The sequence below is a fragment of the Saccopteryx bilineata genome, chromosome 1, assembly GCF_036850765.1.
Source record: "Saccopteryx bilineata isolate mSacBil1 chromosome 1, mSacBil1_pri_phased_curated, whole genome shotgun sequence".
NCBI classification, from domain to species: Eukaryota; Metazoa; Chordata; class Mammalia; order Chiroptera; family Emballonuridae; genus Saccopteryx; species Saccopteryx bilineata.
The window spans coordinates 129,397,022-129,423,392 of record NC_089490.1 but is presented as its reverse complement, the minus strand read 5'-3'; the positions used below and the strand labels follow the sequence as shown (position 1 = coordinate 129,423,392).

Here is a 26,371-nt window from a genome sequence, read left to right as displayed (position 1 = left end):
CATCAGGGAAGCCACTAGAATATAGATTTAGTAAATAAAATCCAATAATTTGGTTTAAAAAAAATTTTTTTTCAGCTTGACCAGATGGTGGCACAGCGGATCGAGCATCAGCTTGGGATACTGAGGACCCAAGTTCAAAACTTCGAGGCTGCCGGCTTGAGCATGGGCTCACCAGCTCGAGCATGGGATCACAGACGTGCCCCTGTGGCCACTGGCTTGAGCCCAAAGGTTGCTGGCTTGAAGCCCAAGGTCACTGGCTCAGTTGGAGCCCCGCAGTCAAGGCACATATGAGAAAGCAATCAGTGAACAACTATTTGATGCTTCTCATTTCTCTCCCTTCCTAACTGTCCCTGTCTGTATTCCCCCCCACACACTCACAAAAATTCACACAACAAAACCACATTTTTAAGGCCACATGTGTAAGAATAATATTGTATATTTAAAATGTTATAATAAAGGCACAGTGTTCAAAGAGAAATAAATACACTGTATTCTTTTTTATTATTATTCATTTTAGAGAGGAGAGACAGAGAGGAGAGAGAGACAGAGAGAGAGAAGGGGGGAGGAGCTGGCAGCATCAACTCCCACATGTGCCTTGACCAGGCAAGCCCAGGGTTTCGAACCGGCGACCTTAGCATTTCCAGGTCGACGCTTTATCCACTGTGCCACCACAGGTCAGGCGAGAAATAAATACATATATACTTTGTAAGTTAAAATTCAATAGGCCAAGATAAATGGTCTGTATTATTCTATCTTCCAAAAAAAAACCCAAAACACAAAAAACTGTAGACTCTAATGACCAAATTTTTAAATTAAAAACACTATAAATAAAACTTAATTAGATACCTGAAAGAAATAAAGTCATCTTATTTTATACACTAGCAAAGGTTATTTACAATTGTATAACTTTAGAACAGTTTGGGAAATAAAATGGTTAAACAATGTTGAAAAAGTGGCTTTTCCAGAGCTCACATTTTCACATATTCTCACCAGTGATTTCACTTGTAATTATCTCAGACAAAACAATTAAATGATGAAAGTTACCATTTAGAAGAAAATTAGTAAGGCAGGAGGAAGGTCTACTATTTACATCTACAGGTGAAATTCGGTAAGCGCCAGTGCAATAGTGTAATTCTGAAATAGAAGAAAACAATGATTTGCAAGAAAATAAAAAATATTTCCAGAAAGGAGAAAAAACACTTGTTTCTTGAAACTGTAAAACAATGAAAAACAAAAATTCCAAAGGAAGCTAGTTAATGAGACTTTAGAATATTTAAGACCGTTTTAAAATACCTACCAATGTTATTTGTCCTTGGTGTGCACCACTTCAATGTTATTGTTTCTTTAAATGAGCCCTCTCTACTGCTACCACCTAGGTGGGTATCACCTGCAAAAATAAGTCAGAGAAACAGTAATGTTACATTCAAGACCACAAACTTCCAGTCATTTGCCCAAGGTTTCTGAAAGAGTTTAAATTTTATAATGTATCTCTGGGAGGACATCTTTTTTATGAAGTCTCCTAGAAAAATACCAAATAGAGTTTGGATATTAGCCATGGTAAAAATAAATATTTATTCTCTAAATTTCTCATCAATTAATGTAATCATCTCAGTCACTGCACTGAAAGTCAACAGCAAATTGTTTTTAATTTCAATAATCTACAAATGCTCCCCTCTGATACCGTTAAATAATAAAATAACATGGTTAAGTACTTAAGGAAAACTTAAGGAAATGCACAATTTAGTTATACTGAATCCTAATGAATGTATAAGAAACATAAAATGAGAGACCTAGAAAGTAAGTATATAACCTAACAGTAAGCACTTTTTGCCTGAATGCAATCTACAGTAAACAGATATTAATAAAATAATGAATAAATGCTATTCATTGGTATAATGAATAAATGTTAACTATAGAGTTAACAAAGCTCTGAGGGTAATATATTCCGTGCTATGAGAGTCTTTAAAAAGAGATCTGATCTATGCTGAGACATCAGGGAAGGTTTTTTGAGAAGTAAAAACTAGTTTGAATTCTAAAATGATGAACAGGAATTAACAAAAAAAATAAAGGAAAACATATTTGAGCAAGGAAAACAGCAGAGGCCAAAATACTGTGGCAGGTGAGAGCAGGAAGAGGTTCAGGGCCTTGTAAAATATTTAAACTGTTTTATCTTTATCTTAAGGGCAGCAGAAAAGCATTAGAAGGTGCTAAGATAAGGGGACTGTGTCATTGTCATAATTAGCACTGCGACACTTATTCTAGTTAGCAGGTCTAGAGTAGATAAGACATACCATTTACGAGGCAACTATGGGATACTAGGTTAAGAAAATAATAGGCTAGATTATGAATAAGGAGATAGTAATAGTAGTGGAGGTGTGGAGGTGCAGATGTGGATGCATTTGAGAGATACGTCATAGATAAAGCCAAAAAAATGTGATGATATGCTTATATAGAGAACCATGTGAAGACAAAAATAGCCATCTATAAGCCACAGAGAGAGAAGGAAATCAACCATGTAGTCAGCCTAATCTTGGCTTTCTAAGCCTTTAGAACAGAAAATAAAATCTCTGCAGTTTAAGCCAAAAAATAAAAATAAAAGAAACTATGATAAAAAGATTAGATATGAAGAATGACAGACCTTCTAAAGATGACTTGGAGGGTCCTGCCTTATACAGTGTGTCTGTAAAGTCATGGTGCACTTTTGACCCGTCACAGGAAAGCAACAAGACGATAGAAATGTGAAATCTGCACCAAATAAAAAGAAAACTCTCCCAGTTTCATACCTATTCAGTGCAGTTTGATGTGGGCTCACACACAGATTTTTTAGGGCTCCTTAGGTAGCTATCCCGTATAGCCTCTACAGACTTCGTCACTGACTGATGGCCTACCAGAACGGGTTTCTCCACCAAACTGCCGGTTTCTTTCAACTGCTTATCCCACCGAGTAATGTTATTCCTATGTGGTGGCACTTTGTTATAAACACGCCGATATTCACGTTGCACTTTGGTCATGGATTCAAATTTAGTGAGCCACAGAACACACTGAACTTTCCTCTGTACCGTCCACATCTCGACTGGCATGGCCGTGGGCTGCCCCGCTGTATACACGGTGTTACGTCATCATCTGCGCATGCGCACATGCTGCCACATCATTCTACAGAAACTGGGAGGGTTTTCCTTTTATTTGGTGCAGATTTCACATTTCTATCATTTTTTGTTGTTTTCCTGTGACTGGTCAAAAGTACACCATGACTTTACGGACACACTGTGTAACTAGATAAACAATAGGGTCATTCACTGAGAGAGGGAACATTAGAAAACTAGTTTAGACGGCAAAGCTCTATAGATGTTTTGGGTATGTTGAAGGCCCTCAAATAACGCTGTTTTATTCAACATCACTTCGTTTCAATGTTGATGATATGTTATAGGAACTTAACTCTTGTTTGTATCAATTAGCCTAAGGTAAAACTGGTTTTATTATATGTTATTTCATTTAAAATTGCAGAGCCTATTGAATTTAAGTAAGGAATTGCTGTAATTAGGCAATAAAATATACAGATGCTCCTTAACCTATGATAGGGTTACACCTTGATAAACCTATTTTAAGTAAAAAATGCATTTAATATACCTAACCTATTGATCATCATAGCTTAGCCTAACCTACCTTAAATGTGCTCACAACACAATATCCAAAAACACTGGCAACAGAGTGCACTGTAGACTATCAGCTGTTTACCCCCGTGAGCACGAGGCTGACTGGGAGCTGCAACTCGCTGCCACTGCCCAGCCTCATGAGAAAGTGTCGTGCTGCATATCTCCAGCCCCAGAAAAGACACAATTCAAAATTCAGAGTATGGTTTCTACTGGATGCGTATCACTTTCATGCCATCATAAAGTTGAAAAATCAAAAAAGTGTTAAGTGAGATCATTGTAAGCAGGGGACCATCTGCATAGAACTGGAGCTTGAAGAAGATATCTGGCCTAAATTTCAGCCTACTCATCAGAATCCAGGTCTATGTCACCTCCTCTGTAAAGTCTGCCCAACTCAGAGGTATAGTCACATGCCACCCACTGCGTTCCCCCAGCACTCTGTCCCTACGGCTACCACAGTGTTTTGCATGTGGCACCCATCTATAACAAAGAACTACAGCTCCATAAACAAATATTTTAGAGAAAGAGGTTGTGTTATAAAGAACATTTTTACCATTTTTTTCTAAGTTTGAAAAATATTCTAAAAACTGTATTACCTCACAGGTTCTTAATAATTCCCACATATTGTATTTGTTTAAATTCATTTTTAGAGAGGAGACAGAAAGGAAGAGAGAGAGCGATAGAGAGAGAGAGTAGATAGAGGACCAGAAAGCGTATGTGCCTTGACCAGGCAAGCCCAGGCTTTTGAACCAGCAAACTCAGTGTTCTAGGTAGATGCTTTATCCACTATGCCACCACAGGTCAAGCCTATATATTGTATTTTATTTTATTTTATTTTTTATTTTTCCAAAGTGAGATGCAGGGGGAAGCAGACAGACAGATTCCCGCATGCTCCTAACTGAGATCCATCTGGCATGCCCACCAGGGGGTGATGCTCTGCCCACCTGGGACGTTGCTCCGTCGCAACTGGAGCCATTCTAGTGCCTGAGACAGAGGCCATGGAGCCATCCTCAGCATCTGGGCCAACTTTGCTCCAATGGAGCCTTGGCTGTGGGAGGGGAAGAGAGAGACAGAGAAAAAGGAGAGGGGGAAGGGTAGAGAAGCAGATGGGCGCTTCTCCTGTGTGCCCTGGCCAGGAATCCAACCTGGGACTTCTACATGCCGGGCCAACGCTCTACCGCTGAGCCAACTGGCCAGGGCTTACATATTGTATTTTTAAAAATAACATTTTTACATTCCTTTGTTAAACATTAATATATTCATTTACCTTAATAGTTTTCCTCCTGTTATAAATTTATGTTACTTTCATGGCAAAATTCCTTATAAATGTAACAAATACTATGATTGGCTGGCTCAAGGTATTCAATTTAGAAAAGATGTATACAACATGATCAAAGTCAAGCCCTAGCCGGTTGGCTCAGCGGTAAAGCATTGGCCTGGTGTGTGGAAGTCCTGGGTTCTATTCCTGGCCAGGGTACACAGGAGAAGCACCCATCTGCTTCTCTACCCTTCTCCCTCTCCTTCCCCCCCTGCAGCCAAGGCTCCATTGGAGCAAAGTTGGCTTGGGCACTGAGGATGGCTCCATGGCCTCTGCCTCAGGCACTAGAATGGCTCTGGTTGCAATGGAACAATGGCCCCAGATGGGCAGAGCATCGCCCCCTAGTGGGCATGCTAGGTGGATCTCAGTCGGGCGCATGCAGGAGTCTGTCTGTCCCTCACCCCTCGCCCCCGGCTTCTCACTTTGGAAAAATAAAAACAAACCCAAAAACAAAAACAAAACATGATCAAAGTCAATCATTTAATTCTCTGATAGCAGCAGTTTACACAGAGAACATTTTAAAAGATTTAACAAAATGTCAAATTCTAAAGACAATTACATCAAATTTTGAGAATGCATACAATATTATAATTCATCTAATCTAACATCTTTAATTTATAAGTGCATACACTGAAGTCTAGAAACACCTGGGACTTGCTAGCTGGTGGCAAAGCTTTAGCTAAAACTATTATCTCCTAACTCCAGAGTCTTTTTCCCTAAAGTATGCTAATACTGTTGCAGAAATGGGCAGTTTGGGAGAAAAGACCTACAAATTCACTACTTTGTAGAGAAAAAACCACTAAATTTCAAGAAAATTGATTTTTATCTAGGCAAGCTGTAAGTCTAGCACTCTTTCAAGTCAGCTCCTGTCCTCCCTTCCCAAGGTGGTTTGCCTGCAAAAGAAAAACTAATAGTCATTGACATGACTCCAATGGCTCCCCTTCCCTAAGTAAATTCTACAGAAACAACACTAGTCCCATGGTCATTAATAGGTAACATTGTCAGATAAGCTTGGAAAGGAATAAACTCAAGTCAATCAGGTTTGTTTACTGAAGAAACATCTCAAAGCTGCTGGTATGCTTTCACATGTTGCAGCTTACAAATGAAGACTTTTCAATGTTTGTTACTCACCACTTTTCAGGAAATCTACATGTGCATCTTTGTGATGAAGTAGCTCCACATCATAATTGGCAGATGTGTTAGCATGTTGTTCTTCCTTAAAGCAAAATTTAAAATAACTTGGATTTCTTTTCCAAATAATGAAGTTATTTATTAACTATTAATTTTGCTTTTGCTTAAAATGAGACCAAATACACCCAACAAAAATTAGCTATAGTAATGGTATAGCTTGCTCAGTAATTAATCTATTTAAAGATGCAACAGTTTTACACTGAAATATGAACGCTATTAAAAAATTGCTGGCTATATATAAGTAATACAATACCTAATTATTTCTCGTATATTATGTCAGAATTAACACATGATTAGTCCAGAAATGTTAGAAATATTTTTATTCCTAATGCAGAGTCTTGAACAATATACACAATTGTCTGTAAACAAATACAATGTAATTGAAATAGTTTATGTAAATTGAAAGTAAAACAGTTGTTTAAAAAAGGAAAAAGCATCTTTAAATACCTACAGTCAGTCAGCAAACATCAACTACATAAAATAGCAACTACTGACTAATAACTTGTTTTTACTAAGTAGTAAACAGGAACTTTATATTATTTATCTACAAGGAAAAAAAAGATTGAAGAAAGAATCACACAAGTAACAGACAAATATAATCAAATACTAAGAGTAAGGTATCTGTCACCCTTAGAGTATTTTTCTTGTAACTCATGAAATTGTATATAATAAAGTACTCCTATTATGCTACTTTATTTGTTAACTGCCTCTGTATACCAATTATGCTACTTTACTTGTTAACCGATACAGAAGCACTTAACAAGTAAAGTAGTGTAATAGGTATACTTTATTATAAAGCTACAATTACTATTAAATGGGGATAAAGCTATAATTTCTATTAAAGAGCCAGTCAATGGTATGAGGAGGAAATTAATAATAAAAGCTATTTCTCAAGCAATTTAGTGTTCACCATACAGTTGCAAAGCAATGAAACTGGGACATATAAGGAAATCTATATGTATTTTTAGATATGGGGTTATTTTATTTGTAAACATAATTAATAAAATTAAAATCAACTCCACTTAGCAAAATTTCATTTAAAGCTTACAATGGTCCAGGCTTCTGTTAGTTCTAGACAACTTAATAATAAGATGAAAAGAAACAGGTAATAACAAATTCCTAAGAATAACCATTAATAAAATCATAAAACTCACACCCTCAGTTTTTCAGAAGGGTAATAAATTTATTTAAACTATGAGCTATTTTTCCCTAGCCAGACTTACTAGTAACAAACACCTCTATATTTGGTGGGCAAAAAACACAGAAAATAAAAAGACCCACTAGAATACACAATGTAAGTAAAATCTAATAACAACTGTTAGAAAAAGAATCACAGAAAAAGTAATCATTTAAGACAGAGATTTTACTTTGATGAAAATTATGAGAACATAAAAGCAAAAATGCTGATATAGAATTCTTATTAGAGAGAAAAACACAGCATTTTGTTCTGTGATCCTTTCTGGTTGCTTTTCAGTGTTTACTGACCTGGTCAAAGACACTGAATGTGGGCTAGCAAAACAGAAAACATAATATGGGGAGAAAAAGTTAAGGTTCAATTAAAATAAATAATGCATGTCAAATAAATGTTTAAAAAGCAAAACAGAGATTCCTAAATAATAAGAAAAAGAACTGCTCACCTTCATTGGAATATTTGTAATAGTAGTTGAAGCCAAGTCAAAATGTTGCTGTACTAAAATATTTAATTTGGTAGCAAGATGCCGTCCTGCACGAACACTATGAACTTCGCTGGTTAAAACGGGGGATAACTATAGAAAAGTATAGAAAAAATAAACCCCACAAAACATTAATACACTGTAACTGAGTACTAAATATTTTGCTTCAACCCATAAAAATTAAGTGTTTTTACTCTTTAGAATTTGGAGAAATAAAAAGGTCCATAAATTAAGCATGAGCATTATTTTAGTAATAAATGTTCCTATATTCATTCATTTAACAAATATAGGTACCAAGCAGAACTTACCACATTATATACCAGAAACTGTGTGAGCTATTGAAGGATATAGCAGTGAACAGGCAAACTTTCTGTCCTCCTGAAACTTAAACAGTCTTTGATTTAAATATATATTTTATTTGTAATCTTACTTCTATTTCTCTATATACAAATGGGTCTGAAGTGGCCCACAGAAATACTGTACAAAAAAACAATTCATTTTGTGGAAAGGACAAATTCCTGAAGCTAAAACTATTTATAATGAATGTGGAAATCACTACAGACATATTTTATCACCAAAAAATGTGATAAGGCAGTCAAAAGTTACTTATAACAAGGTAACACAAAACTTCACTCATTCCAGGGTAACAATATTTAATGCAAAGACATTTTTATAGCTATCATGCAGCAAAGCAAACACACCGCCACATTATCAAAAGATGCAAGAGAAAGTTAGTAAAAAAAGGGCTTATACTGGAAACTACCTAAAAACACAATAAAACTAGTGATCTAAAAATACCACTTAATTAGCCCTGGCCGGTTGGCTCAGCGGTAGAGCGTCGGCCTGGCGTGCGGGGGACCCGGGTTCGATTCCCGGCCAGGGCACATAGGAGAAGCAGCCATTTGCTTCTCCACCCCCCCCCCTCCTTCCTCTCTGTCTCTCTCTTCCCCTTCCGCAGCCAAGGCTCCATTGGAGCAAAGATGGCCTGGGCACTGGGGATGGCTCCTTGGCCTTTGCCCCAGGCGCTAGAGTGGCTCTGGCTGTGGCAGAGCGACGCCCGGAAGGGGCAGAGCATCGCCCCCTGGTGGGCAGAGCATCTCCCCTGGTGGGCATGCCGGGTGGATCCCGGTCGGGCGCATGCGGGAGTCTGTCTGACTGTCTCTCCCCCGTTTCCAGCTTCAGAAAAATAAAAAAAAAATTAAAAAAAAAATTAAAAATACCACTTAACAACAAAACATTCATAGACTAAGGAAAGAGTTCACATTTTATATTAAATAAGGCTAAATAAAAAACTTGAACATAAGAACATACATATTTAATATAATTATATAAACACATATATCTATATTTCTAAACATAAGACTACAGAGGATATCATGTGATGCAAATCTTTATAAAAATCAAGAAACTTATCTTCTCCCTTAAAAATGTTCAAATTAGCCTGACCAGATAGTGGTGCAGTGGATAAAGCGTCGGCCTGGGACGCCGAGGACCCAGTTTCAAAACCCCAAGGTCCCTGGCTTGTGTGCAGGGTTGCCGGCTTGGGTGTGGGGTCGTTGGCTTAAGCTCTAAGGTTGGTGGCTTGAAGCCTAAGATTGCTGGCTTGAGCAAGTGGTCACTGGCTCAGCTTGAAGCCCCCAAGTCAAGGCACATATGAGAAAGCAATCAATGAATAATTAAGATGCCACAACTATGAGTTGATGTTTCTCATCTTTCTACCTTCCTGTCTGTCTGTCTCTGCCCCCTCTAAAAAAAATTCAAATTCACGAAGTAAAATCAAGGTTGGAAATTCGTTTTTTTCCCCCATCTGAATGGGTAAAGTTAACTTCTATGTTATTGTGGAGTATTTTTGTTAAAGAGAGTATTTTTCCTAATGAGCAAATAAAAGACTTTAATAGACTAAAACATAATTAAAGCAACTAAAATCCATAGTGGTACTTAAAATTTTAGAAATAATGCACACTACGCATGTTTTTATGACACAATTAAATATCAACAGGCAAGCAAAACAGAAAACATTCTAAAATGTACAATTATAACATAAAGAACCAACCTAGGTGGATCTGCTATACAGGTTGGTCTAAATATAGGGTGAGCAAAAGTAGGTTTACATTTGTTCATATGAAAAATAATACAATAATTAATAATAATATGAGAAAAATTCCTGTTTTGCATACTCACAACTGTAAACCTACTTTTGCCCCACCTTGCATTTTCTTGGCAGAAAATGTTGGCAATATGATCATTATAATGTTCACCCTTCTCAGCATTTATGTTTTTGGGGTTTTTTTTTTACAGAGACAGAGAGAGAGTCAGAGAGAGGGATAGATAGGGACAGACAGGAACAGAGAGAGATGAGAAGCATCAATCATCAGTTTTTCGTTGCGACACCTTAGTTGTTCATTGATTGCTTTCCTTTTTTTTTTTTAATAAATTTTTATTAATGGTAATGGGATGACATTAATAAATCAGGGTACATATATTCAAAGAAAACATGTCTAGGTTATTTTGTCATCAAATTATGTTGCAAACCCCTCGCCCAAAGTCAGATTGTCCTCCGTCACCCTCTATCTAGTTCTCTGTGCCCCTCCCCCTCCCCCTCCCCCTAACTCTCTCCCTCCCTCCCTCCCTCCCATGTCCTCCCTCCCCCCCCACCCTTGGTAACCACCACACTCTTGTCCATGTCTCTTAGTCTCATTTTTATGTTCCACCAATGTATGGAATCATGTAGTTCTTGTTTTTTTCTGATTTGCTTATTTCACTCCTTATAATGTTATCAAGATCCCACCATTTTGCTGTAAATGATCTGATGTCATCATTTCTTATGGCTGAGTAGTATTCCATAGTGTATATGTGCCACATCTTCTTTATCCAGTCTTCTATTGAAGGGCTTTTTGGTTGTTTCCATGTCTTGGCCACTGTGAACAGTGCTGCAATGAACATGGGGCTACATGTGTCTTCACGTATCAATGTTTCTGAGGTTTTGGGGTATATACCCAGTAGAGGGATTGCTGGGTCATAAGGTAGTTCTATTTGCAGTTTTTTGAGGAACCACCATACTTTCCTCCATAATGGTTGTACTACTTTACAGTCCCACCAACAGTGAATGAGGGTTCCTTTTTCTCCACAGCCTCTCCAACATTTGCTATTACCCGTCTTGTTGATAATAGCTAATCTAACAGGAGTGAGGTGGTATCTCATTGTAGTTTTGATTTGCATTTCTCTAATAACTAATGAAGCTGAGCATCTTTTCATATATCTGTTGGCCATTTGTATCTCTTCCTGGGAGAAGTGTCTGTTCATGTCCTCTTCCCATTTTTTTATTGGATTGTTTGTTTGTTTGTTGTTGAGTTTTATGAGTTCTTTGTAAATTTTGGATATTAGGCCCTTATCTGAGCTGTCGTTTGAAAATATCAGTTCCCATATAGTTGGCTGTCTGTTTATTTTGATATCAGTTTCTCTTGCTGAGCAAAAACTTTTAATTCTGATGTAGTCCCATTCATTTATCTTTGCCTTCACTTCTCTTGCCATTGGAGTCAAGTTCATAAAATGTTCTTTAAAACCCAGGTCCATGATTTTAGTACCTATGTCTTCTTCTATGTACTTTATTGTTTCAGGTCTTAAATTTAGGTCTTTGATCCATTTTGAATTAATTTTAGTACACGGGGACAGGCTGTAGTCGAGTTTCATTCTTTTGCATGTGGCTTTCCAGTTTTCCCAACACCATTTGTTGAAGAGGCTTTCTTTTCTCCATTGTGTGTTGTTGGCCCCTTTATCAAAGATTATTTGACCATATATATGTGGTTTTATTTCTGGGCTTTCTATTCTGTTCCATTGGTCTGAGTGTTTATTTTTTGCCAATACCATGCTGTTTTGATTATCGTGGCCCTATAATATAGTTTAAAGTCAGGTATTGTAATGCCCCCAGCTTCATTCTTTTTCCTTAGGATTGTTTTGGCTATTCGGGGTTTTTTATAGTTCCATATAAATCTGATGATTTTTTGTTCCATTTCTTTAAAAAATCTCATAGGGATTTTGATGGGAATTGCATTAAATTTGTATATTGCTTTGGGTAATATGGCCATTTTGATTATATTTATTCTTCCTATCCAAGAACAAGGAATATTTTTCCATCTCATTGTATCTTTTTCGATTTCCCTTAACAATGCTTTGTAATTTTCATTATATAGGTCCTTTACGTTCTTTGTTATGTTTATTCCTAGGTATTTTATTTTCTTTGTTGCAATCGTGAAGGGGATTATTTTTTTGAGTTCGTTTTCTAATATTTCATTGTTGGCATATAGAAAGGCTATGGACTTTTGTATGTTAATTTTGTATCCTGCGACCTTACTGTATTGGTTTATTGTTTCTAATAATCTTTTTGTGGAGTCCTTCGGGTTTTCGATGTATAGGATCATATCATCAGCAAAAAGTGATAGCTTTACTTCTTCTTTTCCGATATGGATGCCTTTTATTTCTTTGTCTTGTCTGATTGCTCTGGCCAGAACTCCTAGCACCACGTTGAATAAGAGTGGAGAGAGTGGACAACCCTGTCTTGTTCCTGATTTAAGGTAGAAAGTCCTCAGTTTTATGCCGTTTAATAGGATGTTGGCTGATGGTTTATCATATATGGCCTTTATCATGTTGAGATATTTTCCTTCTATACCCATTTTGTTCAGAGTCTTAAACATAAAATTGTGTTGTATTTTATCAAAAGCCTTTTCTGCATCTATTGATAAGATCATGTGGTTTTTGTTCTTTGTTTTGTTGATATGGTGTATTACGTTAACCGTTTTGCGTATGTTGAACCATCCTTGAGATTCTGGGATGAATCCCACTTGATCATGATGTATTATTTTTTTAATATGTTGTTGTATTCGGTTTGCCAGTATTTTGTTTAGTATTTTAGCATCTGTATTCATTAGAGATATTGGTCTGTAGTTTTCTTTCTTTGTGCCATCCTTGCCAGGTTTTGGTATGAGGGTTATGTTGGCCTCATAAAATGTGTTTGGAAGTATTGCTTCTTCTTCAATTTTTTGGAAGACTTTGAGTAGAATAGGAACCAAGTCTTCTTTGAATGTTTGATAGAATTCACTAGTATAACCGTCTGGGCCTGGACTTTTATTTTTGGGGAGGTTTTTAATAGTTTTTTTATTTCCTCCCTGCTGATTGGTCTGTTTAGGCTTTCTGCTTCTTCATGACTCAGTCTAGGAAGGTTGTATTGTTCTAGGAATTTATCCATTTCTTCTAGATTGTTGTATTTGGTGGCATATAATTTTTCATAGTATTCTACAATAATTCTTTGTATATCTATGATGTCTGTGGTGATCTCTCCTCTTTCATTTTGGATTTTATTTATTTGAGTCCTGTGTCTTTTTTCCTTGGTGAGTCTTGCCAAGGATTTGTCAATTTTGTTGATCTTTTCAAAGAACCAGCTCCTTGTTTTATTGATTTTTTCTATAGTTTTTCTGTTCTCTATTTCATTTATTTCTGCTCTGATTTTTATTATCTCCTTTCTTCGGCTGGTTTTGGGTTGTCTTTGTTCTTCTTTTTCTAGTTCCTTAAGGTGTGAAGTTAAGTGGTTTACTTCGGCTCTCTCTTGTTTGTTCATATAGGCCTGAAGTGATATGAACTTTCCTCTTATTACTGCTTTTGCTGCATCCCAGAGATTCTGATATGTCGTATTGTCATTTTCATTTGTCTGTATATATCTTTTGATTTCTGCGCTTATTTCTTCTTTGACCCATTCATTTTTTAGAAGTATGTTGTTTAGTTTCCACATTTTTGTGGGTTTTCCCCCCTCTTTTTGCAGTTGAATTCTAGTTTCAAGGCTTTATGATCAGAAAATATGCTTGGTACAATTTCAATTTTTCTAAATTTGCTGATATTGCCTTTGTGGCCCAACATATGGTCAATTCTTGAGAATGTTCCATGTACACTAGAGAAAAATGTATACTCTGTCGCTTTGGGATGAAGTGTCCTGTAGATGTCTATCATATCCAGGTGTTCTAGTATTTCGTTTAAGGCCACTATATCTTTATTGATTCTCTGTTTGGATGACCGATCTAGAGCCGTCAGCGGTGTATTGAGGTCTCCAAGTATGATTGTATTTTTGTTAGTTTTTGTTTTAAGGTCAATAAGTAGCTGTCTTATATATTTTGGTGCTCCTTGGTTTGGTGCATATATATTAAGGATTGTTATGTCTTCTTGATTCAAGTTCCCCTTAATCATTATGAAATGACCATTTTTGTCTCTGAGTACTTTTTCTGTCTTGTAGTCAGCATTATTAGATATGAGTATTGCTACGCCTGCTTTTTTTTGGGTGTTGTTTGCTTGGAGTATTGTTTTCCAGCCTTTCACTTTGAATTTGTTTTTATCCTTGTTGCTTAGATGTGTTTCTTGTAGGCAGCATATAGTTGGATTTTCTTTTTTAATCCATTCTGCTACTCTGTGTCTTTTTATTGGTAAGTTTAATCCATTTACATTTAGTGTAATTATTGACACTTGTGGGTTCCCTACTGCCATTTTATAAATTGCTTTCTGTTAGTTTTGTATCTAGTTTGATTCTTCTCTTTTGTTTTTCTATCATTTGTTTTTGTTTGTTTGTGTTCCATACTTCTTTCCTCTGTTGCTACCTTTTTTAAGTCAAGTGTTTTTGTGGTGGTTTTTTTAAGGGTGGTTACCATTAAGTAATGAAAAGGGTACCTACCATATTCATTGTAGTACCCTATCTTATAAGTATTTCTGCACTTCATCATCCTTTGCTACTGTTAATCTCCATCCTCTCCCCCCTTTTTTTCCTTTGTTATCACAGTTTAAGTTTGGTTTTATTGTGTTCTTGGTGGAGCTGTTACTTGTGGTGTTGTTTTCTTTTGTTCTTTGAATCTGGTTGGAAAACCCCCTTTAGTATTTCCTGGAGTGGGGGCTTTCTGTTGATAAATTCTCTCATCTTTTCTGTATTTGTGAATGTTTTTATATCTCCTTCATACTTGAAGGATAGCTTTGATGGGTATAGTATTCTTGGCTGAAAGTTCCTCTCTTTCAGGGCTTTAAATATTGGGGTCCACTCTCTTCTAGCTTGTAGAGTTTCTGCTGAGAAATCTGATGATAATCTAATAGGCCTTCCTTTATATGTTGTACTCTTCTTTTCCCTGGCTGCCTTGAGAATTTTTTCTTTGTCATTGGTTTGTGTCATCTTTATTATGATGTGCCTTGGAGTGGGTTTGTTGGGGTTAAGAAAACTTGGTGTTCTGTTTGCTTCTTGAATTTGAGGCTTTAGTTCCTTCCACAGGCTTGGGAAGTTCTCGTCTATTATTTGTTTGAGTATATTCTCCATTCCATTTTCTTTCTCTTCTCCCTCTGATATACCTATTATTCTTATGTTATTCTTTCTGATGGAGTCAGACAATTCCTGTAGGGCTTTCTCGTTTTTTATTATTTTTGAGTCTCTTTCTTCTTCTCTCTGTTGTGCCTCAAGTTGTTTGTCTTCTATTTCACTAATCCTATCTTCAATCTGGGCTGTTCTGTTAGCTAAGCTTGTTACCTCGTTTTTCAGCTCTTGAATTGAGTTTTTCATTTCTGTTTGATTTGTTTTTATAGTTTCAATTTCCTTGGTAATATATTCTTTGTGTTCATTGAGTTGTTTTCTGATCTCCCTATATTGCCTTTCTGTGTTTTCTTGTATATCTCTGAGTATTTTTAAGATTTCTATTTTAAATTCTCTGTCATTTAGCTCCGAGGCTTCCAATATGTTAAGTCTTTTCTCCATAGATTTTTCCGCATCTATTTGTGTTACCTCTCTTTCTTTTGTATCCATAATATTCGATTTCCTCTTTCTTATCGGCTTTCTGTTGATAAATTCTCTCATCTTTTCTGTATTTGTGAGGGTGAGGGTGGTCTTATTGATAGCACTAATTAGAATTAATAAAGAGTAAAAAGTAAAAAAAAAAAAAAAAAAAGGTAAAACACCCCACAAAAAAAAAACAGTAATAATTTATTATTTCCCCCTTTTTTTCTCTCTTCTCTTTCCCTCCTCTCCTCTCCTCAGGGAAATATCGTGCCTATAATGGAGGGCCTGATTTGGGGTGAAGAGTTCAAGGGGCAAAAAAAAGGGAGTAGGGACCTACTAAATGCAAAAAAAAAAAAAAAAAAAAAAGGAAGAAAATCTTAGACAAGCATAAGATGATTTGCTTGTAAGTGATGGTCAACTAAGAGATATAATGAGAGGGATAAGAGGGAACCAGAAAAAAGGACCAAAAAAGAATAATAAAGAAGAAAAAATAAAAATAATAAGTAAAAATCTGTTGTATTAAGTGGAGCGAAGACTAAATACAATGGAGACCTTGGGTTGGGAGGACCCAAAATGCCACAAAAATAAACAAACAAGAAAAAAAAATAAAAACAAAAGCAAAAAAGAGAAATAAAGCCAAAAAAAAGCCTTGAGTCCCAAATTAACTAATTTGTTCGTGACTGAGGATTATATGGGAGGAAAGTAAAATGAGAAAAGAAAAAACGAATAGAAAGGAAAAAATAAGAAAAAGAGAAAAACGAAGGAAGAAATAAAATAGGAAGAGAAAAAAACAAAATAAAGCAAGACAAAAAAAAACAAAAACAAAAGAGGAGAGAGTGAGAGTTAAGTGTTTTGGAGTATAACCTTAAAGGAGGGTGAGGATAAAGAAGAAAAATAAAATGCAACACTCATGGGTAGTGTAGTTCAAGAAAGGGGAAGCATAAGATGGGCAGAGAATAGAAGGACCGAGGTGGAGGAAATAAAGGCAAAAAGATAGAAGAAACAAACAACAACAACAAAAAAAAAAAATTAGTGGATCAAGTTGTAAAGTCTGTGGGTTTTTCTTGATTTTGAGAGGTTAACTTCTTCCTTTTTCTTTTCTCTCCCTCTTCCTGGTCGGTGACTCTGTACCCCAGGCTCTGCCCCTGTGTCACTCTTAGGTAGGGATTTGCAGTTGATGGGATTCTATGGCAATGTCATATAATTGGCTTTAGTCTTGCTGGAAGTAAAGGCTTGTTGGCGTTTGCAGGGTCCAACGATGAGAGAGTTTGCTTTCCTGGATTCTCTCTCCTAGTCCCCCCTTTCTGAATTAGCAGCCTGGTGATCCAGCTATAAGGCTGCAACTGCTTCTGCCTGGGGAGTAAGAGGCTCAAAGAGCTGGGAAATCCCCACTCTATCCCCACTCAGTGCAAGGCTTTGGGAAAGGCTCTGACAGTCAGGGCCTCCAGTGTAATCAGGCGGGGGTGGGAGTCAATTGTTGTCAAGGTGACTGTTCAGCGCCTATCATTTAGTTGGACCTCTCAACCCAGGCTTTCCACACTTTGTAGCCTGTTTTTGCAGGGAAGAAGAGGCACTAGTCTCTGCTTACGACTAGTGTAGTATAGACCTTATTATCTGCCAAGTCCTTCTTGTTAGCGTTTATCCCTGAATATGGAGGCTCTATCAATCAGAAGTTGCCCCCGCCCCTTTAGCGAGAGGCACTAAAAAATATCACGCCTCTTGTCTTGGATCGCTGAACTGAGAGAGATCTTATCAATTAGAACCGAGGGTGCGCAGATTTTATGGGTTAAGCTAATTTCAGTGATTGGGTCACAGCTGTGCTTCCGAAGGTATTTTAGGCTGCCTGCGCGTGCCCCTCCCCCAACGCTTGATTGTTAGCTTGAATGGCTGGGTGAGGTGCCCCGCCCACGGAGAGAATCTCCCAAGCCTCTCCCGCTCGCCCCGCCGCTGGCGGCTGGACCGCACCAGGCGCAGGATAATGGAGCCCCCTGGGTGTGCGGGCCAGCAGGGCGCCTTGGGCGCGTGGAATGCCCAAGGCACGCGCGCGAATGGGGCGCTCCGGGCACCGGTGGCCGGCGACCCCCACTCGCAGTGTGCGGGCCGCTGGGAACGTCAGCGGTGCTCAACCGGACCGGGCGCGTGCGCGGCTGCTCGCGGGGGCTCGCGGCGGCTCGCGGTTCCCAAGTATATGGGCTGACTCACCACAGGCGCACTTCCTCGCGGTTTGAAAGATCGTCCCTGTGGCAGAATCCTCCACACCCTCGTCTCTCAGATTCAAGTGATAACAGTCCTTTCACTATCAGTTTGTGTGAAACTCCGGAATGCTCCGAGGATAAATTTTTCTGTTTCTAGTTGATAAATTTGTTGTGATTTAGGGGAGAGCTGTCGGACACGCTGCTCACGGCGCCATTTCCGTGATGTCACCATTGATTGCTTTCTTATATGTGCCCTGACCTTGGGCCTTCAGCAGACCGAGTAACCCCTTTGCTCAAGCTAGCGACCTTGGGTCCAAGCTGGTGAGCTTTGCTCAAACCAGATGAGCCTGCACTCAAGCTGGCGACCTTGGGGTCTCGAACCTGGGTCCTCTGCATCCCAGTTTGACACTCTATCCACTGTGCCACTGCCTGGTCAAGCAGCATTATGTTAATAACAACCTTTTCTTCCATTATTTCTGCACTTACATCTTTTTTAGGACGATCAGACACAAGGCTGTCTTCACCAACTGGGTAGGTATGGATCAAGATGAGCTCACACTTCTGAATCTGCATGAGACTTAAAGAGAAACTTTTCACTTAGAATATAAGAATATATTCTTTGTAAAAAACCTAGGCAAGTAACTATGGACACTTTAATATATCAAAACAGTATATTTCTATAATCTGATACTACTGTTAACACAAAAGCTAAATATTTAGAAAATCTATGTAACTGTTGTACTTATACAAACATTAAATAACTAATTCAAGTGAAATTTTCTGTTTGAAGGATAATATAAAATGAATTTCTTATAATCAGATATAATTTTCAAATGATAACTGTCATAGAGAAAATGAATATTTTGTGCATTAGTTTCCTTTTTACTAATGTTTTGAAGGACAAAATCAATCAATACTAACCATGACCTATAATTGGTTATTCAAAGAAAACCCCATTTTATTTTAAAACTTCTAAACCTAAAGAAATGTGGGAAGAAAAGTACTATTCAATGAATACTGATATATTCTGAAACTAGACTCACTAAGTGATAGCCATATTTGTTCTCTATATATACCTAAATAGATATATACTTTTTTTGTTAAGCCATTAGAGATAAATTGCAGAGGAAATGATATAGCATTCCTAAATATGTCAGCATGCTTCTCCTAGTGAGAATAATCCTATTCACTTACAATAATACTAGTACTCCACTTAAGTAAATTAGTAATAGTTCAAGCTAATATAGACTAAACATTGTAACTGTCCAAAACATATCTTTAACAGCTTTTTTCTTTAAAAAAAAATTCATACAATGCAATTTGTTAGGCTTTGATTGGTACATAGTGAATAACGCCACCAACAATTTACTCATGTTACAAATCTGAAAGAATATGAGAGCAAGCCATCAAACTAAATATGCATTATAAATGTATATATTGTTATAGCTCTGAATTACCTTTCCCATGGGAAAAAAGTAAAATTTTAAAGTGAAAGGGAAAATGGGGAAAAAGTTTCTCATCAAATACACCTTTTGACTAATTTGTAGAGTCAGAATTCAAGAGAATTCCACCAATTGCTATGAAAATTATTGAAATCATTAGAATGAAATATAGGACTATAAAGTGGAATATTTATTTCATTTATGGGTTATACTCACTGATCTGAATTTGCAGCAAGCTTGTTATGCTCATGAATTGTTTCCTGAACACAGTCCTCAAGCATTCTCACATGACTATCACTAGTAGCATAAAAAAGATACAACAAACTTAAAGGAATAAATAGTAAGAGAAAAAATTAAACACACTGTTTAACTACAGGCATTTAAAACTACTTCAGTAAGGTTGGTCTTAAGTGTGCTCCTTCACAACACAAAATAACCAGCTGAAAAATTAGTGACCCCGGCTAAGTAGTTCAGTTGGTTAGTGTCATCCCAATATACCAAAGTTGCAGATCAGAGCACATATAAGAATCAACCCATGGACACATAAGTACGCAGAACAACAAATCAATATTTCTCTCTCCTTTCCTCTCTCTCTCTAAAATCAATTAAAAAAAAAAACTATTGAGAGAAGTAATAACCTACATATGACAACCTAAAGTTTTCACTGAAATGAGTCTTTATTTTAGAATTGGATAAACAAAGCTTCAATATTAGAAAGGCCATTTATGATATGCTTAAATGCTAACAAATTGTTCTTGCTTTTTAAAAGACAAGCTGCAACAGGACATTAAAATTCTCTGTGAATTTACTGAGAATTACTAAGATTAACGTCTCACCTTTTTGCATTAGTAATACAAATTATTCGCCCTCTATTTCCAACACGTTCTGCATTCTCCATTAGTAGAGTACGGGCCTCATGTTGGTACTCTGTAATTTTACAGAGGGTTTCCACTGCTGCAACGAGACCATGTAGAATACTGCAGCATTCAGGATCTGCCCGTGGATTAGGGGGCCCAACAGTGGCTAATGCTGCCATTAGCTAAATAAAAGGGGAAACAATTATGTTGGCAAGAGTATGCATAAGTCAGGCATGTACATCATAAGAAAAATAAACTATAAACCAGTGCATCTTATAAATATGGACACAATATTCTCAACAAATTACTAGCAAGCTGAATTACGGTAAGCAACAACATATAACAAGAATTATATACATCATGACCAAGGGGTAATACCCTAAGAATGCAAAGTTAATTTAAAATCCAAAAATTAATTAATGTGAATATCATATCAACAGGAATTTTTAAAAATTACATGATCTCAAAAAACACAAGATAAGTACTTGACAAAATCTAAGACCTTTGATTAAACCACTCAACAAAGTAAAATAGAAGAAAACTTCCTTTAGCAGATAAATGGAATCTATGAAAAATCTATAGATAATACCATGCTAACAGTGAAGACTGGATGTTTTCTCTCTGTGATCAGAAACAGAATGATGACATCCAGTCTCATCACAGGGAAATAAGAGAAGAAAAAGATAAAAAGAAATCCAGGTTGGAAAGGAAAAAGTAAAACTATCTCCATGGTGCAGATGAATGAATAGTCTTATATGTAGGAAGTCCTAGAAACTATAAACAATTATTAGAAATAATAAGCAAGTTCAACAAGATTGCAGAATATATGATTAATATGTGAAAATCAATTTCAGGCCCTGGCTGGGTAGTTCATTAGTTGAAAGGTCGTCCCAATCTGCCAAGGTTGTCATTCGATCCCCAGTCAGGGCACATACAAGAGCCAACCAGTGAATGCACACATACGTAGAACAACAAATTGATGTGCCCCTCTCACTCTGCCTTCCTTTTTCCTCTCTTAAATAAATAAATAAATGAAAAAATCAATTGTACTGCCATAGACTTGCAAGGAACAATCCAAAAATGAAAGTAACAAAATAATTCATCTACAAAAGCAACAGAGAATAAAATACTTAAGAACAAATTTTAAAAAACAAATGCAAATCTTAGTCTGAGAACTAGAAAACACTGTTGAAAAAAATTAAAGATCTAAATGTGTGGAAAATGTATCATGTTCATGGATTGGAAAACATACTATTGTTAAAATGGCAATATTATCCAAACTGAACTAAAAATTAAACATAATTCCTGTTAGAATCACAGACTTCTTTATAGAAATTGAAAAGCAGATTTAAAAATGCATATGACTTGCAAGGGACCCAAAACTGCCAAAATAATCTTCAAAAGAACAAAGTAGGAGGACTTTGCTTTGTATATGCATAAAGATACTCTGGAAAGACCTATAAAAACCTAGTATCTGTGGGGATCAGCAGTGATATGCTGGCAAACCAATTCCCCAAGAGGAGGAAAAAAAGCCCTAATTTGTAGTGATTGCCAAAATCTATGGTTAAATATTCCCACCATAGGTGATTTTAAGCTTCCCTGTACATGAAGTTGGTGGGAGATGCACATAGTCAGCTCTCCCAAGTTGGTATGAGCAGGCTCTAGCACATCACTAACTGGGACATGCAATGAGTGGGAAACTTGTCAAAGTTTACCTTTTACCTACATAACACACACCTATGTATATATGCACATATGCACACATGTATGTATACATGTACTTTTTATTTTAGAACTACATATGTATTACCTATTCATAAAAAGTAATCAAGAGAGAAAGTACAAACAACTATATAGTCACTGGTGTATAGAAGCTTAATAAAAAGTACCATTGTAGGGGAAGACTGCTATGGTACTACAGAACACAGCAGAAAGAAAGCTGACAATATTTTTGTAATAAAATTTAAGATGTATAGAACAGAGTTATGAGCTTTAACACAAAGAGCCCTACAGCCCACTGGCTGCTTGACTCAGTGGGAGAGCATCAGCCCTGTGTGTGGATGTCCCAGGTTCGATACCAGGTCAGGGTACACAGGAGAAGCACCATCTGCTTCTCCACCCCTCCCCCTAGCCTTTCTCTCTCTCTCTCTCTCTCTCTCTCTTCCCCTCTTGCAGATGAAAGTGAGTTCGCCCTGGGTGCTGAGGATGGCTCCATGGCCTCCATCCACCTCAGGCACTAAGAAAAGCTCAGTTGGAGCAACAGCCCCAGATGGGCACAGCACCACCCCCTAGTGGGCATACCAGGTGGATCCCGGTCAGAGAGCAGGAGAGAGTTCGTCTCTGCCTCCCCTCACTGAATTAAAAAAAAAAAAAAAAAAGACAGAGCCCTGGAGCCAGGTATATAAGTTAAACAACCTTTGGCCCTGTGGGCCTCAGATCCTTCACCTTTACAATTAGGTAGTCAAACCACAAGATGTTTACAATCCTTCTAGCCCAAATCTTCTTCAATCAATCTACCTCACATGTTACTCATGATTATTCACAATATCTAGGGAAAGGTATGACATGGATAACCAAAGCTAAGAACCGAATATGTTAACATAGAGATTATGTGCAAAATGCCAACTACTTTATATCCTCTTTGAAACACCAGTGATTTGATATATAATATAGTTGCCTTCAGTTTCCACTTCAGTTTACAATTTAAAAGCAATGAGTATGATATAAGGTGCTGTGACCTGCAGAAAGTAGAAAGTAGTATTTCTCTTATCATCAGTACACCTACCATTAATACATGCATACCTTTTACTGCATTGCAGAGGTGACATAAGACAAATCTATACAAATCTGTACTTATTTTTATTCATACACAACGGAAGAAGTTTCAGCTTTTCACAGTACCTCTTAAAAGAAGTAAAACAGACTACATGCCATTGCAAAAAGACAGCACAGGGGAATGTATGGAATCCTTAGTATTATTTTTTCAAGCAATAAAGAATATAGAACATTCTGAAGTAATATAAATGCAAAGCCAAGCCAATAAAAGCCTACCCCTTGAGTGAGTTACACACCCCACAGGTTAGATGTGTTTAATATTATAATATTAATCAGAACAATTTTAAGACCAAATGTGATAAACACACTTTCTTTAAAAGTGTTCCATCTAAAATACATTTGGATGGGATTATTTACACTTAAGTGCATCCATTAACAGAAAAATTTTAAAATGAAATAATTCAAACAATGTATTCAAATATTTCAATAATGCCTGTCTCTCATGTTCATATTCATCTTTAGACAAATAATGTTCAAAAAGCATAAACTTGATAGATTTTTTGTGTGTGACAGAGACAAAGAGAGGGACAGATAGGGACAGACAGACAGGAAGGGAGAGAGATGCGGCACCTTAGTTGTTCATTGATTGCTTTCTCATATGTGCCTTGGCTGTGGGGGCCACAGCAGACTGAGTGACCTCTTGCTCAAGCCAGCGACCTTGTGCTCAAGCTGGTGAGCCCTGCTGTAACCAGATGAGCCTGCGCTCAAGCTGGCAATGTCAGGGGTTTTGAATCTGGGCCCTCTGCGTCCCAGACCGACGCTCTATCCACTGCGCCACTGCTCAGTCAGGCTAAACTTGATAGATTGAACATGGGTTTATTTCTGCTCCCTCCTAAAATTGCATTGAAACTGTAGTAAAATTTAATTTTAGCCTGACCAGGCGGTGACGCAGTGGATAGAGCGTTGGACTGGGATGAAGAGGACCCGGGTTCGAAACCCCGAGGTCGCCAGTTTGAGTGCGGGCTCATCTGGTTTGAGCAAAAGCCCACCAACTTGAACCCAAGGTTGCTGGCTACAGCAAGGGGTTGCTCCGTCTGCTGGAGGCCCGCGGTCAAGGCACATATGAGAGAGCAATCAATGAACAACTAAGGTGTTGCAACGCGCAATGAAAAACTAATGATTGATGCTTCTCATCTCTCTCCGTTCCTGTCTGTCTGTTCCTATCTATCCCTCTCTCTGACTCACTCTCTGTCTCTGTAAAAAATAAATAAATAAAATTAAATTTAAAAAAATTTTAATTTTAAAATGCATATACCAAAGGGGGGGGCATAAACCCACACAGATGAAGAGAATGGAAGAGGAGATGAGCAAATAAGTGATGCCAACAAGAATATCAAAATGGATGGAAGAATGGTAATGGACTTCACAGGACTGAATAAGCTGAAATCTAAGTGCCTACATGGGAAAAGAGGTAAGATAATATGCCTTCAGAATTCAGGAGAAATTCAGGAACTGGAAGCATCAAGTACCATATAAGAATGAGTGAAGCAAGATATCTGAAACAACAAATGGCTTAAAGTAAGTATAAGAAGCGACTCCCAGATCTTACATTACACCCTACCCATGTGACTACATCTCTCCAATTTCCCCCAGATATACAATGACATTCCTTGGAGGAACTGAACCAGAAAGGTACCAAGCATGAATACGACAAACCACAGCAGCGTGTAAGGGTAAGACTCTAAACCAGTACTGCCCATCAGAAATGTTCTATATCTGTCATGTCCAATATGGTAGTCACCATCCACTTGTGGGGTACTGAGCCCTTGAAGCACAGCTAGTGCTACAGAAAAACTGAATTTTTTGGTATTTAATTTTAATTAATGTAAATTTGAACAGTAGTTATTTAATAGCTAATAGCAGCTATGTATGGCTAATACCTCCTATATTAGAGCACAGTACTAGACCAAAAACAGAAAGACTGTGAAAGTTTGCACGGCAGACTCGATTCTTTACCCTGGCTCCCAGAAGGCTGACAGCCAAGTTTACAGCATATAGGTGGAACAGTGCAGAATCTTCTCTGAAGATTCAAAACAGTCCCAGAGAGAAGATCTGTTGATTCTGCATCTGGAGGTCCCCAAGTGAAAACAATTACATTAAACCACAGTGAAGTCCAGTCAGTAATACCTGCTTCACAACATGCAGATCTTCTAATCTGCTGTTTAGTGACTTGTCTTTAAGTAAAGCTGTACAACTAAATATAAGCAGGCATTTAAGAAAAGTCTCAATATGAAAAAAACTCTGAGAACACAGAGAAATAAAAAAAAAACAAACTTCAAATGAACTATTAACGAATACCCTCAGATTTAAAAATAATACCCATAAAACAAGAGAAGGATATGACAAAAATGGATATAATTAAAGCATAAGTCAAAATTCTTGGAGATTAAAAATACAATCAAATAAAAGTTTCTATATAAGGGTTAAAATGAAATAGTCAAAAGGCTCAGAAAGTAGAACAATAAACTAGTGAGAAAAAGAATAAGGAGTTTAATCCAGGAGGTCTAACATCCCACTAATAAGCATTCTAGAAAGACATAAAACAGAGACAACATTATCAAAGAAATACAAGGAAATTTTTCCTGAAAACTATAATAGCACATGAATGAGAAAAGACTAACACCAAGGTACACCACAGAAATTTCAGGAAAAAGAAGCAGAAAGAAAAGACTAAAAGATTTCAGAGAGAAATTATGAAGAAAAATGATGCTGGACTTCTCAACAACACTAGAAGCTACAAAAGAGTAGAGTAATGCCCTTAGAATTTTGAGGAAAAAGGTATTTCTAATCTGAAATTTCCATATCCTCAGTATCAATAAAATGTAAAGTAAGTTACAGAAATTATGGAGCTTATACTCTACAAGAATAAAAAGCTCATAAAAAAAGAGGAAAATAGGAGATGACGTCAGAGTAATGGCGGAGTAGGAAGCGATACCGATAAATCTCCCCCAAAACTCAACAAGATCTTCAACCAGAAACAGAAAAACCTATACTTGGAGCTTCCAGATTCTTCGCAATACACCCAAAGGTATGATTGAGTGAAAAATTGGCTAAATATATAACCAAACCCCGAAGGAAATAGGGAGTAAGAAATGCTCCGCCTTCCTCACTAACCTAAACAGGGCGGCTTTCTCTGGTAACTGTGAATATAGAAACTGAGGCGGGCAAAGGGGGTGAATAGATCCAGGCCGCCGCAGCAAAAACGGCCGAACCAGGCTGTGGCTCAGAGATCCAAGCCGAGGAAAATCTGATCCTGTGGCAACCCGGGCAATACAAGCTAATACTCGCGCCAAACCCAAACAAAGAAAGACAAGCGGAGCGGCCATTTTACCCGGTCTCCTGGTCGGTGCGCAGTTAGTGGAAGAGAGATTTCTTCCTAAGCCGCGGAAGTGGGTGCCCGTGTTGCCCCACGGAGAGGCAG

General features: G+C 37.4%; 1 protein-coding gene across 2 annotated transcripts in view; it reads right to left on the bottom strand.

Annotated features, from left to right (window-relative positions):
• INTS13 (integrator complex subunit 13) overlaps positions 1-26,371 on the bottom strand; it is a 49,108-nt gene that overhangs the window by 10,447 nt on the left and 12,290 nt on the right. Inside the window, exons 4-10 of one of the 2 annotated variants that reach the window (XM_066265938.1) lie at positions 20,095-20,297; positions 19,475-19,555; positions 18,303-18,393; positions 7,797-7,925; positions 6,100-6,184; positions 1,298-1,387; positions 1,045-1,134 (exon numbers count right to left, since the gene is read on the bottom strand). In XM_066265938.1, coding sequence (XP_066122035.1) covers positions 1,045-1,134; positions 1,298-1,387; positions 6,100-6,184; positions 7,797-7,925; positions 18,303-18,393; positions 19,475-19,555; positions 20,095-20,297 — 769 coding nt within the window. The remainder of the gene's footprint in view (positions 1-1,044; positions 1,135-1,297; positions 1,388-6,099; positions 6,185-7,796; positions 7,926-18,302; positions 18,394-19,474; positions 19,556-20,094; positions 20,298-26,371) is intronic. The other variant, XM_066265945.1, reaches the window with a different exon arrangement.